This window comes from Eublepharis macularius, chromosome 7 (genome assembly GCF_028583425.1).
Source record: "Eublepharis macularius isolate TG4126 chromosome 7, MPM_Emac_v1.0, whole genome shotgun sequence".
Lineage (NCBI taxonomy): Eukaryota > Metazoa > Chordata > Lepidosauria > Squamata > Eublepharidae > Eublepharis > Eublepharis macularius.
Genome location: NC_072796.1, coordinates 130523946 through 130539430, shown reverse-complemented (window position 1 = coordinate 130539430; position 15485 = coordinate 130523946). Strand labels below are relative to the sequence as shown.

Here is a 15485-nt window from a genome sequence, read left to right as displayed (position 1 = left end):
AGAACCCTTCCCCCCGCCTTATAAAATAAACAAGATACCATCTTTCCCAAACAGCAGGATACAAGAACACTTGGGACACAATGGCTGCAATTCTAAATGCCCTTACCAAAGAGAGTTAGCCCCATATTTGGTGGGATTTACATTTCTGTGTAAAGATTCTTAGGATCGCATTATAAGAATCAGTGGCAAAACTGATGCCAACTCACAGGTCTTTCTCAGTAGACCTGTATAGCCAAGGTATCTTTCAAAGTCTGTGCAGGGGAGGGATTCCTACTTCTCACTCGTCTCTGGGCAATTCTAGTTTGTTCACTTAATTTGGTGGTCCCTTCCACTTGCATTAAGGATGGCTACCCCACTTTCCTTTACACATGAGACGTTTCCTTACTTTACCACCAAAGGCTTGGGGATCCATTGCTGCGTTCTCTGCTGCTACATAAACAACAGAGGAAAGCTGCAGCAGCCGGGAGTCCATTGGAGCCACCCGGTCTGCAAAGGATACCAACTTTCCATTTAAATTATCTTGCCTCTTTTAAGTGTATTGGAAAACTACAAACAAACACAACTCTGTAGAAGTGTCCCTCTGATTTCTTTGGTCTTGGGAGTCACCATAGGGGAAGAAAGGCCAATCTCTGGACAGGACAGGCCCCCAGTCTTGCCAACTGCCATCTTAATGCCTTTAAGATTGTCATTGCCATAAAAAAAAGTAATCATACATGATGAAAAACGAGAACAAAAGGGATACTATAATTGTTTTTCTATACTGTGTGTTGCTGAGATGGGTGTCATTCTATGTTGCCAGTCAGGTATGTTTGTCCAGCGACGTCTTCCTCTAAAGGACATGTGTCAATCCCATAAATAGGATTTAAGAAATGGAAACAATCCTGGTTATCTTATAACCAGTAAGAACAGATGAACACTTACACCTGTAAGAGCATTAAACAGGTCAAAAGACAGGAGCTGGTTTTGCTCTTGTTCTCTTACACTTTAACCTTTGCTTAAATATCTGTGTTCGTACCAAGCAACGACGGGCATCTCTCTTCCAGTTTTGCTTTCTTCTCAGTTTTCAGGGTCCCTGTGGACGTAAGAATGGGAAGAGAACTTTAGCAGTCCACAATTGCAACAGGGCTTGAACTCTCTTGCTTGCAAGCATTCTGTCATGGAAGGGAGGTCCATTAGTGGCTTATTAGCCATGGGGACTAAAGGGAGCCTCCCTACTCAAGAGGCAGGAAGCCTCTGTGTTCCAATGCTGGGAAGGCCTGGGCCACTATGCCCTGTTCGGTGTGTCCTCAGGGCAACTAGTTGGCCTCTGGGCGAAAAGCAATGCTAGACTAGCTGGGCCACTTGTCTGATCCGACAGCGCTGCTCTTGTGGCCAATGTATTAGTAGAACATGCACCACGGATATACTGCTGTGAAGTTAGATGCCTTAAGACCAAAGCAAGACAATAATTCACGTTTGCTACTTAATCTAGTCAATTCACAGGAGCACCGGTAGGCACAGGGAGGCAAGAACGAAGCTTCCTCTATCATTCAGTGTCAGGAGAAATCCCGTAAGTACCACAGGGATGCATACACATGTAGCTCTCCCCAACGCTGAATAACCTACGGGTTCCACTTACCATACAATGAGTTTTAACTGTGCACATGCACAAAAAGGAATGGCCAAGATCGGACCACGAGGACTTCTTCCTGAAGAATCTCAAGCCTTGTTCTTACTGAGATCCATTTCTATCCTGGAAGGCTTCTTTTTAAATTAGCCTATTTTGGAATCCCTGGATCATGGGGGGGGGGGGGGATGTAAAGCCCTCGTACAGTCAACGGAACACTTCTGAATAGCTCACAGGGATCTTTCTGGCGTGTTTACAACCAGCATGGTGCCCACTCTCTTCTTGAATGTTGGAAGTAAAATCCAAAACACCCTGAATGGGCATAGGGGAAAAAATCAGAGAGCTACAGGTTGCTTCCTGGCAGCTGACTAGTCATCAAAGCATCAAGCCTATCCTGGAGAGATGCATCACAGCTAGAAACCCCAAGCTTGTTCCAAAGACAGACTCTCACGTCACTGACTTGGCAACTTCTACTTGTAGCTCCATGGGGAGCAGCCCCTGCCTTTTTTGCAGAAACTGAAATGACCAAAGTGTCTCTGCTCCAAAGCAAAGAGCCAATCCCCACTATTTTGTAGCAGCTCCCGCTGTTGTTAAAAGCTATCCAAGAGTAAAAGATAAATCTTTCCTTCAAAACGGTAAAACCTTTGGTAAAGCGCAGATAAAAGTCCATTACACCACTACCCCAATCTCATAATTCCAGTAGTGCCTGCAGACTCAAAGCAGGGACCCCTGGTCTAGAAAAAGATGTGAAACTACAAGATAAGCAACCTGAAGACCACGTTTGTCCTTCTCCTGAGTAATGGGAGGTTACACCCACATGCCACAACAGTGTCCTCAGTGTAATCCAGGAACAGGAATTTCAGTCTATGGTAACTTTAAAATTAAGATCTGCCAGTTAGTTGTAGTACTCTCATGGAGTTATGATCAATTTCACATTCATTTATTTTTTTTATAATCCACCTTTCTCATTGAGACTCAAGGTGGATTACACAGCGTCAAGTTGATACAATCAACAGCTGGGACTTTCAATAAACAATACAACTCGGTGTGGATTGCAGAAATTTGAAAGCATAAATCCAAAGATAAAGATGAAACATTAGAGAAATAAAGGATAAATAATTTGGCATGGCATACTGAACGACACTGTAGTCCTCAGCTTCTGTAGATTTCATTAAATGTATATTCTGCCTTTCTTCTACCATGGAATTCAAGGTGCGATACATAAGGAGGTACCTGGCACACTGCCCATCTAAGTAACAGCCAGACTCATCCTTGCTTAGCTTTCACAAATTGCTGCATCACATACCTTTAGACTGTGTGTGTGTGTGTCAACTGCTATCACGTCACAGCCAACTTACACTGCCCCCTCATAGGGTTTTCAGTGCAAGAAATGTTCAGAGGTGGTTTACCATTGTTTATCTCTGTGTAGCTACCTTGGACATCCTTGGTGATCTCTCATCCAAGCACTAGCCAGAGCTGACTTTGCTTAGCTTTTGAGATCTGACAAGATCAGGCTAGTCTGGACCATCTAGGCCCAGGGATTCATACCCTGGGATTTATCAGAAGGCATATTATCCAGGAGGCAGTACAGAAAAAAAACTGAGATGACTTGATCCTACAAGCCAGGACTTGATCCTACAAGCCAGTACTGTAAGCCAAGCTTTCCAAGAGTTGGGCTAAGACTTGAACACCACCAGCAAGAAAGACAGTCCCTACCCCTAGCTTGCTCTCATCCCAGAAGTGGTACTTATTTTGTCATTTGTCTCTGGAAAGACTTGAATTTTTACCAGCGTAATACGGTTTAAAATCTCGGTACACAGCCTGAGCCAGCTATCATCTTGCCTCTTGGTCCCAAAGGGTAAAGGACATGACTGGATGATCTTCAGTGATCCACCAGGCAAAGCAACGGAGATTTAAACCAGCTCTGAGATAGCTGCTCCAAAGACAACCGAATGTGGCCTAAACTCAACGACCTCCGGAAATTAAGATCAGGGCCCTTTTCACACATTACAAGGCAGCAAGCTAGACTTTTACCACCAAGCTTACATTTAATGGGGGATTTCCACCAATCCCTGCTCCCCAACAAGTCATTGTTAGTTATGTGACTATGAGCGGGACCACAAGTGACGCCTGACACAGGTTGGACACTAGTCAGCTTCCCTCAAGTTTTGATGGGAAATGTAGGCATCCTGGTCTCGCAGCTTGGCTCTCTGACTGCTGTCCAATGGACTTTTCAACTGTCACTTGTCTAACATTCCGCCAAGCTGCCTACATTTCCCATCAAGACTTGAGGGAAGCTGACAAGTGTCCAACCTGTGTCAGGCGTCACTTGTGGTCCCGCTCTATCACTCCAAAACCGAGTGCATGAAGTAGCCCATTCTTCTCATGACCCAAACATATTGAAAATGCTCTTTGGCAAACATTTTACCTGATGCGGCCGGAGCTATTCTGCCATCGATTCCAGCTTTGGAAGGATGACACAACACCATATGATCCTCTTCCTTCTCTTTACTGGGGTGTTCATTACAGAAAGTGGACTCGGAAGCTAACAACGCTGAAACATCCAAGGTACGGCTTAAGTCAAGAGGGAGGCACAATCCATGCTTCTCAAGCGAGACATGGGCAACATTGGCAACTATACAAAAGAAAGAATGCCGTATTAATAAGAGACAAGCGTTGCTGGAAGTTGGGGTTGTTGAGTTACACACCTAGAGTAGCACAGGTCTCAACTAGACAGAAGTTCTTTTTACAGGGGTAATGTCTTTGGGAAGTCTTATTTTTAGTTTGTCTCTGGCTTTTTAGTTACGGTGAAATATGTTACCCTCCAGTAATGATGGCAGCTCATTTGGGACATTGATGGAGAATACTTTTCCATCAGCGACTGGAGGAGAAGAAACTTTTTCTATGAAGCAGCCTCTCAGTGCTGTGATCTTCTCCTCCACTGGCTACTTTGGGAGGATCTAAGGACACTCACTGGTTCTGATAGACCTAAAAAAAGACCTTGCAATGTTCACAAAGCAAGCACGGGGCATTTTACTAGTCTAGTATTTTTTACGACCATCACCGGGCACTTCTCTTAAGTGGTTCCCATCTGTTCATTAAATATAGTAAGCAAAAAGGGAACGACCAAAAGGTTACAGAAAGAGCCTGAGGTAATCAATGGACCTAGCCTATTATAGTAAGACTTTTATGTAAACGTACTCTTGATGTCAAAGTACGTTCCTGCAAGGGGACAAGTCTGGCACAAAAGGATACAGCTTAAACTCACGTGTGTGGGCGAGTCCTAATTTGCAGTCCCCTCTCAATTATAAAGGTCAGACTGTAGGACGTAGCAAGCATGAATGCAGGGTGTATCAGATGTTAAGACTAGATTCAAGGAAAGAAGGATGCGCTTCTTGGTCTAATTTATTTCCTATTGCCTTTTCCGCAATGGTGCTATGGCTGCTGAATATCCTTCCCCTAGAAGGACAGCCACATGGACTCTGGAGACCAACAATAGCACGGTTGTATTGGGCTTTCAGCAGAGCTGCGTGGTGTGTGTTTTTGCTGTCATTTTACTTAGTTCAGTTTCATCACGACCACAGCTACTTTTTAAAACTTTGCTCGGTGATCTTCTTCCATTCTTGCATTTGGTTATTAAACCACTTCCAAGAGTAGTGCTTGGATGGGGGTGGGGGGTATTTATAAACACATAAATTTGTATACCTTCATGCAATGCTGATGTACCATCCTTGAAACAAGAAAGTGATCCTTTTTATGTGGACCTTAGACAGCATAAACCCATCCTAACTCAATTGTTTTGGTAGTGTAGCCAGTCCTGCGACTGGGCCGGTAGTTATTCAGAGTTAGGCATTTCTTCTTCTGCCCTACAGGCCTTTGCTCACACAACATCTGATGCTAACAAGAGGCCGCTTTGAAGTGATCCTGTAAGTATATAGATGTGGATCTATGCTGGATCTGATTTAGATACAAAACTCTTTTGTCGAGAAGGCCTCGGTGAGCAAAAAGGATCCTAGATCTCTTTTTAGTCCTGTGCAAGGATTTGTTGCAAATTTTAAAAAAAAATGTGATTACAATGGGTTCAAAATTGAGCCTAAGTATTAGAATTCCACTGATCAACAGAAGAGATTCTGTGTGTGTGTGTTTAAAAAAACTCTCCCTTTAAAATCAATGGGACAGTATCTTTCTAGCTTCCACATATACTGAGTCACTGAATCACTTCAAAGCTCAAATCACAAGAGCAATCCAACACTAACACACAAGGGGCCTTGATATCTTAAATTTTCTTTGTTTTCAATCAAAATTTGAGGAAAAGTACATTTCTGGAGAAGGTGGGCATGACCTCACACAAATCTAAGGCAACAGGGCTACCCTGGAAAGGTGCCCTCGTTAAATTGCTAGCTTTCGAGTTAACTTTCAACATTAAAAGGCATAGAATTCTCCTTAATGAAGGTTACTTACCGACATCCTGCGCTATCGCAACAAGTGTGGATGGTAATGTTTAATGAGGGAAGATTTAGATTGTTATTTGCAATAAAATATGTTCTGAAAAAATTGGAGGGGTGGGTGGGTTTCCACTTAAAATGCTGCAATCCAGCCAAACCAAACTCCATTGGTTTTAATGGGAAAGTTGAGTACATGCTTAATTTTTTTCCTGCTGAGATCAATGGGGTCAAAGAGCTTAGACTTTGGCTGGATTGAGCCTCTTCTTCTCTTCTTCCAAGTGTCAACTGGTCAATTGTAAATGTAAGAAAGCAGCTTTAGGAAGGAGTTCTTTTAATTCCTTAACTTGACTACTGTCCAAGAGCAAAGATGATTAAGGCTACTGCTTAACAGAAACTCACAACCTTCCTAATTCACTGCAAACAAAGTCCTCTGAGGGAGAATATTAAGTGGTGGGGTCTGAAATTGGGGCAGGGGGCGGGGAGAGATGGGACCAGAATAGGACATCGTATATTTCCTGCAAAAACAGGGAGGTCTTCACGTATTGCCAATGTTATATTGTAGGTCTTCACATATTTCCTAGGACTATCAGAGAACAGCTTCGTGGGGATGTCCTACATATTGGAACTTCTTTTTGTGTATTTCACCGTAATTGGAAGAAATATGACACAGCACAGGAGATGCTAAGTCCAGCTGTAATATGGTGCCAGCAAAATTCCTCAGCGACGGGAAATGCAACACGCAAGAACAGAGTATCTTCTCCTTTTGAAGAATCAGGCCCTCTCCAGACAGACCTGCTGTACTCTCTGCTGCTCCGAGCTGTGCGAGGTTGCGCTCTGCACCAGTATGAGAAGGGCCATCCTACACTGGAGTTTCACGTGTCATGCTCTAAGCTTACTATGAACCAATTATCCCAGGCTCGCCAACAGTTGAGCGCCTGCAGTAAACAGTGAACAGACACCCCCTAAACAACTCTGCAGGACCACTTTTATGAACTGGAAAAGCAAACTGTTTTCTCTCTCTCATTTCTAAGCAGTCACTGGGCAACAAACCACTAATGCAGATCAGCTGCTACGGCTGGGGTAATTACGAGGCTCTACCATTATATCACACCTTATTTACATTTCAAACTTTTTTTTTTCCAAAACCCACCGGAACATTCATTAAAAAACAGAACAAAAATCAATAATGCTTCCCGTAGGAATGTAGTAAGTAATTATGGTATGGTTTAAAATGTCTGTGCTCACTAGTTTTATTTATCACGGAAGAAGGAAGCTGGGAGACCAGGGTCATATCTTCCACGTGTATTAACTCTGGGGAAATTGGTGATTTAAGGGGCTTTATACACCCTGCAGAATCTCCAGATTCTTGTTTGAATTTCTTGCTGCGAGCCTTCCCTGAAGACAAAGTTGAGGGCAACAGTGCAGATTTCTGAATGTTGGCAGAACTGCTAATATCAGCTTCATTTTTTTTCTGACTTTGAGGCTTAGGTGATATCTCCTGAATAAATAATAAGAAATTGATACTTTTATTGCAGTTTCTTCATTGCGGATTCTTGTATTCTACTTTGAATTTTGTTTAAGTAACGTTCAGTATTCAACACACAAGAACTTAATCCTCAGCACAATTTTTTTTAAAAGCTTTTAAGCCAAGCAAGTTGATATTTAAGGGACACAGCCAAAGGTCATCGTCTTCCTAATCCTGCAATCTGCTCTGGGCTATCAGGGCTACAACACTTGTAGCACCCGCTTCCTGGAACAGACCGTGCAATCATTTCACTGGAGAAAGGGGCGACCTGGAACGCTCCACCAAGGAAGAATGGTGACCCACCCCCACCCCTCCTCCATGCACAAAACCCACTTGACATCTCCATCTTTCTGCATGTGAAATTCATGACCAGGATGTAAGACCTTGACCACCTCTTCAGTTCTCATTAACTGAAAGCAGCAAATCGACCAATGTAATGATCTAACAAAACCAACTTTTGCAACATTTCTAAAGGTTCAGTTTTACTGGTAATTTTCCCAGACCTCTGAAGGCACAAAACATAGTGGGTTTTTTTTGAGGGGAGGGGGTTAAAAAGCTTTTTTATGGAAGCAAATATGCTGCTTTCAGAGGCCCCAGATCCAACGTCTTAAAATTGAATTTGTGGAAGCCATGTATATTCTTCACATAAATTATTTTTAGTTATTATATGAGACATGAAGATGCTGGCAGTGTCCTTTTAATTCTTAAGATCAACCATCAAGATGTATCATATCACAAAAAAATAAAACTGTTTAGTTCGATAGGTAGCAAACAAAACAAGAACCCATGAAGAAAAAGATGTGGGCTAAATCAGGCTTGAAAACAAATAAAAACATAATACATCTTCTAAAATGCAATTGTTTATACTTTTTGTCCAATACACATATAATACATTTAAAGACAGATTTCTTTGGGTTAACAAGAATTGGCATTTAGCTGGAAAACTCTACAGCCACACATCAACTTAAAACTTTGTTCGATTAACTATTCAAAACCATGAAAAGCCCTCTTGATCCGATTGGAGAAGTGTGGCAATGCATTAACATTTTCATCCCCCTCTCCGCCCCCTCCCCAAAATAGCCACATTCAGAGTCTGGAAGTGTTTTTCAGTTTCCAGACATTCATATGCAACAGATGCATTTGGATATAAACCAGAAGATTTCTTTTTAAGTGAATTCAACTGTTTAAAGTAACTGATCAGGAGTAGACAGCTTCTGAGCTGAGCCTTTTCCACTAGTCTTCCATCCACATGGAAGGCTGGCCAGACAAATATGTAAACTGCCCACTCCCTGGTGTGAATTGAGATTAGATGTGACAACTGCTATTAGCACAGTGAGACAATTGTCACATTTGGTGTTCGAACTGGAAGACTAGAGAGTCTGAAAGTCTGAATTTGTCCACTCCTGCTCTAGATACTAAAAAGGCACACTTGATGTTCTGCAGAAGAGCACTATGTAAAGATCTGGTGGTGCGAAATGTACCATTCAGTGGCTGCCCGTTTCTACCCTGGAAACAGTTATATTAATGCATACTGAGCACAAGTTATCCACAACAAACAAACATTCTGAATCTATGCTGATTAAGAAGATTACCAGAAATTCATTAGAGCCATAACTTGTAAATAAATGACTTTATTGGTTATCTTCACATGAGTGAAAGACATTACTACAAGCAACCATTAACTTTCAAAGTTACAAAATTATTTAAAACAAGATTTTAAAACTTGTTCTAATAAGGTGCTTAACCTCTTAACAAGGACAAAATTAAACATTGGGGGGGAAAAAAACCTTAAGGAATGTTATTCATTCATCTAAGCAGATCTCACTCAAAAGGTAATACAAACATGGCCCAACCCTAATACAATTAAGAAAGACTACTGTACCTGCAGAATGTAACCTGAGGATTTAGGTTTTAAATACGGTTGTCATCTGGACGGAAAAGAGATCTTCAGCAGTCTAACAGGACTGCTGGCCCAAGCCTCTCTCTTGTATTACATTGTATTAAAAACCAGAGAGATTGTAAGCCTCAATGGGATAGCTCCAGACAGCTTGGTTAGTATACCGCCATTCTGGCCCAGTGCAGATACAATACCGACGCTTGGCAAAACATGGCTTGTGAACAGGCAGCCTCGTTCTGTCTCTCCCTCCCTCTCTAAAAGGATTTCCTCCTCCCTTGCCAGTGTTTTACGTGCAGCGACACCAACCAGGTTTCCTCTAACGAAGGTCTGAAAACCCCACTTCAAACTACGGTTACAATTTTCTGGTTTACCAAGGGAACTGTGGTTTGCGCCTGCAGTTTTACAACACGGCTAACCCGGGAAAGGAAGGAATCGCTTTGGAGAAGGGAGAGTACGTCAACAAGGTTGCGCTTCAGTTTTAACACCACAGTTTTCTGGGAGTCTGCTGAGCTCTTTGAAGTGACATTACTCTGCCATTATATGTTTCATCTGGGCGCGCAAGGATTAACAAAAACATAAATGCAAGTTCAGAGTTTTCCCTGCCAAAAAAGTTGAAACTGAAAAATATCCCAATTTTTAACGTTAAAAATCTGCTGGGAATTCAGTGCTGAGTCCACGTAACCAAATTGTTTGTAAAGAAATATTTAGTAGGCTGCTAAACTGTAGATGCTAAATTTTTGTTTCTACCAAAACTTAATGCAGAAATAGTTGAATTTAGATTGAAAATGCAACATGTTCTGTAAGTGATACACTAGAAATCTCTGAAAACGGTTCGATTTGCTTGGTAGGATTAAGGACAGTATCGCATTGTGTCCGGAGGAGTCATCTAGTCGTCAATCATGTCAAAATATTTTATTTTGCACGTCTGAAAGCAGCACGCCACAGAAGGAAACTGGCTGCAAGACCCCAACCTTTGACCAGGGTGCAAATTCATTGGGATGCTGCTAAAGATGGCTTTTTTTAAATTATATGTTGGCAGGCACATCTGGTGAGAAATATTGTCATCGGCTCCTCATTGTTTCTGGCACACTGTGGTCTGGATTAGGAGGGCTAATTTGCAAAAGTCCATGTGTATTAAGGAGAAACTTGTGTGTGGTATGGTTAAGCAACAATGAGTGGAGGATCCTGATTTAAGGGCAGTGGTTTGACATTCTGACAACCCGATTTTATAAAGTCTACTCTACTTCTACTTCTGACATGGCAGCTTGTGGGTTGCAGTCTGCATCCTTAGCTTTAAAAAAAAAATGGAGCCAAATGTAACCCCCTCCCCCGGAAACCCCGAAGGAAAACAGGGTGGCCACAGAAAAAGGTCAAGTCTCATATTGAGTCAATACATCCCACTCCCAACAAAATCTAGTTCTCCTTTTAGGAAGATGTGCTGTTTCCTATCCTGCTAGCAGCAGCCAACAAATGTGGAGTGATCGCAGAAACAATGCACATTAAATCATATCAAGGCATGGCCAAAACTGAACTAGGAGGGCATGGGGAGGGGGGGGGACTCAACAGGAGGCTATGTTTTCTAGGGCAGCCCTGTATTCTTGACAACATGCAGCGCCACCCTAAGAAACTGCATAGCACGGAAATATGCTATTATTTACACAAAATTATTATGATAATGAGTTGTCACCACAGTGACTCAAAAATGGCCACGGTGGCCCAAGCTAGCCTCACAAGCGAAGCCTAGCTCAAAGATTCCAGTTCTGAGATCTCGCGCACACCTCTTAGACCTACTAAATAATCACCATCTAGTTTGACCCACCACCCAACCAACTTAAAATGGAACTAGGGCTCTCGAATCGAAGTCAAGCGTACTCAGTTCCATTTTAACCTGGATGGAAGCGATCATGAAAGGCAGGTCCAGGGGAGCAGGAGGAAGTATTCTACCGTCCTCGGGACCTCCCCCAACTCCTAAAGACAGGTTCAGCTGTTAAATCCAAGATCAGGAAAAAGCGACAGCCACACACACACCATAAACGGTGTACTGGAAGCAGGACAGCATCGTTGCAGAAAAACCATAGTGGCGCTTGTTTCTGGTGGGCAGTCACGTTATTCTGTAGTAGTAGAGAAAGATTCAAGCCCAGCAGCATCTTAAAAGACCAACAAGATTTATAGGGTATAAGTTTGTGAGAGTCAAAGCTTATACCTTGGAAATCTTGTTCGTCTTTAAGGTGCGACTGGACTAGAATCTTGCTTCAATGGTGATGCTTGAACAGGTTTGGACCTAATTATGTAACTGTGTGACGGGATGTTTTAGAAAGGACTGGTTTAGGGGGTAAAAAGCGATAGAATGGGGGGGGGGGGGGAAACACTTTTCTTAACAGGAAGTAGTGTTTTGTTTTTAATCTACCATTCACTAAAAAGTTAAGATGACAAAAAAGTCACATTAAAAGCTGCATGATCAGAACAAAAGAAAAGTGTGTGGACGTTAAGGGTTCTCTTTAATAAGCCTTTGGACAAAATCTGCCAATGCAGGAATACCTGCATGAGTCACTTGTGTCTGGACACAGCGCTACACATGTTGAAAAACAGGCCCACGAATATACGCCTAAGGGAGCACTCCATGGTTGTTTATACCCATCCATCTTGGAGGCTGGTGGTGTTCCGGAGAGCACGACGGGCATTTATAATCCCGTAGAGCAGAAATTATGCACTGAGAAAATGCATTCCTGCTTTTTGTTTCCCACTAGATAAGCAGATAATGATTCTGTACTGGAGTCATGTATGCCTTTCTGTCTACACACTGTAAAAAAGCTCGCTGTTCACCCACAGTTCCAAATCTAGTGCTGCACTTACAGGTTAAATTGAAGGTAATGTGAATTCCTCAAAGAGGGGCATTGTGTAGAATGTTAAAAGCAAACAACATGAGCTGTGTTGGTTCTGTGTATTGTCGAAGGCTTTCACGGCCGGAGAACGATGGTTGTTGTGGGTTTTCTGGGCTGTATTGCCGTGGTCTTGGCATTGTAGTTCCTGACATTTCGCCAGCAGCTGTGGCTGGCATCTTCAGAGGTGATGCCAGCCACATCTCTGTCTTTTGGTGCCACACCTCTGAAGATGCCAGCCACAGCTGCTGGCGAAACGTCAGGAACTACAATGCCAAGACCACGGCAATACAGCCCGGAAAACCCACAACAACCATGTGTTGGTTCTGTTGATCGGCTGGAGTGGGAAGGCTTTCCCACATGAACCTAGACTAAGAGTTCTCTTTGCTAACTTTCAAGTTGTAAGAGCTCTCTTTCAAGCTGGAGTCCTCTCTCTCTCTCTCTCTCTCTCAATAGGTCTAGTCATGAGCCAACCTGGAAGAGTGGGGTAGTTAACTCAAGAGTAGTAGTTGTGTTATTGTTTGCAGATGAAAATTGCATTATCCTTAATCACGAGCAACAGAAGGCCTGTTCACATATTATAGCGAACACGCATACATCTTGCATGTAGCGGCACACGTCCATTTGGAACAAAAGCCAACGTTGTAATTAAACAAGGGACCAGTACTTGGACAGATCTGGAGTTTCCATCATGCGTTCAGCTGCAGGTAATGTGAGGGTGACTCAACACATGTATAAAGAAAAATCAAGTGCACACTGTGCACCGATTGTACATGTGTTCACTGTAATTTGTGAACAGAGCTAGAATATTCTGAAGGGGGGAAAACAAGGGGGTGGGGTTCCTCGGTCTGCCTAGTACACTGCCCTGCTTGCCCCCCAGGAAAGCACATATAGCATTGTTTTCAGAAATGGGAGTAACCTCTGGGAATGAACTTGTGCATCGACTATGGCAGAAGCAGAAGTTCGTGGTATGGTTAGTTATCTAGCCCTGTTGCTAACAAGCATATTATGTGCAAGATGTGAGAGGCGGGAGAAAAATAAAATTGAGCAGGAGGCAGCTAGAGTTTGACCATCTCCCACTTCAGAGGTGGGCTCAAACCAGATCCCGCCCCCCGCCCCTAAGATGTTTTTAATTTCTCTAACACATTTATTAAAAATATACATCCTGGCCAAAAAAAAAAAAAAAGTATGGCTCATTGAACAGTTCATAAAACACATACAAGTTTACAACACCAATTCTTACAATAGAAAAGAAACTTCTTACAAAAGAAGTTTTGCTAGATGTCAGAAGAAAAACGGAAAAGAACCCTGTGTCAAAAGCACAAAACTGAATTTTGTGTCAAGGGTCTAAGCCACTTGTGGCTACAATTCTGGCTATATTGAAATGGTACCTGGGAACAAACCTCTCTGAGCTTGTGACTCTCGGGGTGTTTGCTTACGAAAGTGAAGGTAGTTGTGACTTGGGACGCCAATCCTAAGCACGCTCTGCGGGAGTCCAGTCCAACCCATCTGAACCAGCTTCCCCATATGGCATTCTTAGGATGGCAGGCTTGCTTCCAGTAACAGTCAGGTGTAAACAGACAAATGATTCTTTAGTCCCCTAGGACTTCCTGTCTGGCAGGGCAATTTTTAGTTTTCACGGACCCGGCATTTCCCACGGTACACTCCAGAAGACCCTCTCAAAATAATCAAACTCTGCAATTTCATACCTGCTCCAAGACTGGAGCTGCTTCTTTGCTGCCTTCCTTTTTTTCAGCACCATCAGCGCAGACAGCTTTGGATGCAAGAAAACCTGAAAGGGAAGGAACAAAACACAGACATAGCAACGCTTGGAATGGCTCTGCCATGAACTGGTGGACAAGCTTAAGCCTGCAGATGGCTATGAACAGATACTCAGCTATAAATCAGGGGAAAAAATCCTCGCAACTGGCTCTCTTCATGAGGAGAAATATCGGCTGACCTACCACCTATCCCCGCCCCCCCCCCCCCCCCGCCCATCTGAAGTCAATTCAAGAAGTTTCTTGCCTCTCAAGTGCCTCAACAAACCTGGACTGGAAAATATTTTTCATTGGCAAGACTCTGAAGTTCCTCAAAGATAGTTTCAGGTGGGTATGTTGGTCTGCAGCAGAGGGACAAGATTCAAGTCCAGTAGTGTCCAACAAGGTTTCAAGAGTCGAAGTTCACTGGACAAAGGAGCTTTGACTCTTGAAAGCTTATAGCTGTAAGGATCTGCTGAGTAACTCTCAAAAAAGGCTTCACTGTGAACAGGAAAGTATCTTTCCTGATAAGCCACTAGTATCATGATCTTACTCCATCTTTGCCAGGAATGACAGCTATGTACAAACATCAAACATATATAGGCTTTCGAAGCGCGGGCAAACTCTAGACCACCACCACCACCCCCGTCTAACAGCTAGGCGGGAAAATAGCAGGGATGATATAAGAGCTTTCCAAGGCCATTCAGGTGCCTCTTCCCACCGGAGGAGAGAGGACCCAGTGGGAATGAACACCTCCCCTCACACAGCTTCCCATCTGCAGTTCAAGCACAGAATAGTCTCAGCAGTAACCATATTATACAGCACGAGTACAATCGTAACAACAGGGTATGTGGCTGGGGATGACAAACGAGGACAAACGTGACAGGTGATGGCAAACGCTTGACAATACCCTCGAAATCTTGTTGGGTCTTTAAGGCACTATCGGACTCAAATCTTGCAGCTCCCCAGAAGGCCAATCTATGCCCTGCAGGGTTCTTGGACAGACGTCTGCAAAAGCAGTTAGGAATGCTGCCTATGGACTGGGAGGGCAGGGATTTGGCATAATACATACTCTAATGCAGGGGTGGGCAATTGTTTTGGCTCGGGGGCCACTTTGTGGGAGCAGAGGTTAGTGGAGGGCCACACCTTTTAAAATGATTGCATTCATTAGTTAACTTTGCATTTCAGAAAAGGTATAAATTGTATCATAAAAATCAATAAATATAAATTAAATAAAATAGTGGTAGTTTTATTCAATTTATTTATTGTGCTAATTTCATATCATCTATAGCTGCAAGCACATTTTAGAAGGAAATCTTGGTTCAAGGCGGATTTTTCTGACTGTCTCGGCGGGCCACAAAAAACTCTGTAGCGGG

The 15485-nt window shown here is 43.0% G+C and overlaps 1 protein-coding gene across 4 annotated transcripts in view; it reads right to left on the bottom strand.

The window, feature by feature from the left end:
- Positions 1-15485, bottom strand: part of PHF20L1 (PHD finger protein 20 like 1) — a 62264-nt gene that overhangs the window by 19111 nt on the left and 27668 nt on the right. For all 4 annotated transcript variants that reach the window (XM_054984310.1, XM_054984311.1, XM_054984313.1 and 1 more), the window contains 4 exons: positions 14062-14144; positions 7297-7549; positions 4035-4241; positions 1016-1072 (listed from right to left, as the gene is read on the bottom strand). In XM_054984310.1, coding sequence (XP_054840285.1) covers positions 1016-1072; positions 4035-4241; positions 7297-7549; positions 14062-14144 — 600 coding nt within the window. The remainder of the gene's footprint in view (positions 1-1015; positions 1073-4034; positions 4242-7296; positions 7550-14061; positions 14145-15485) is intronic.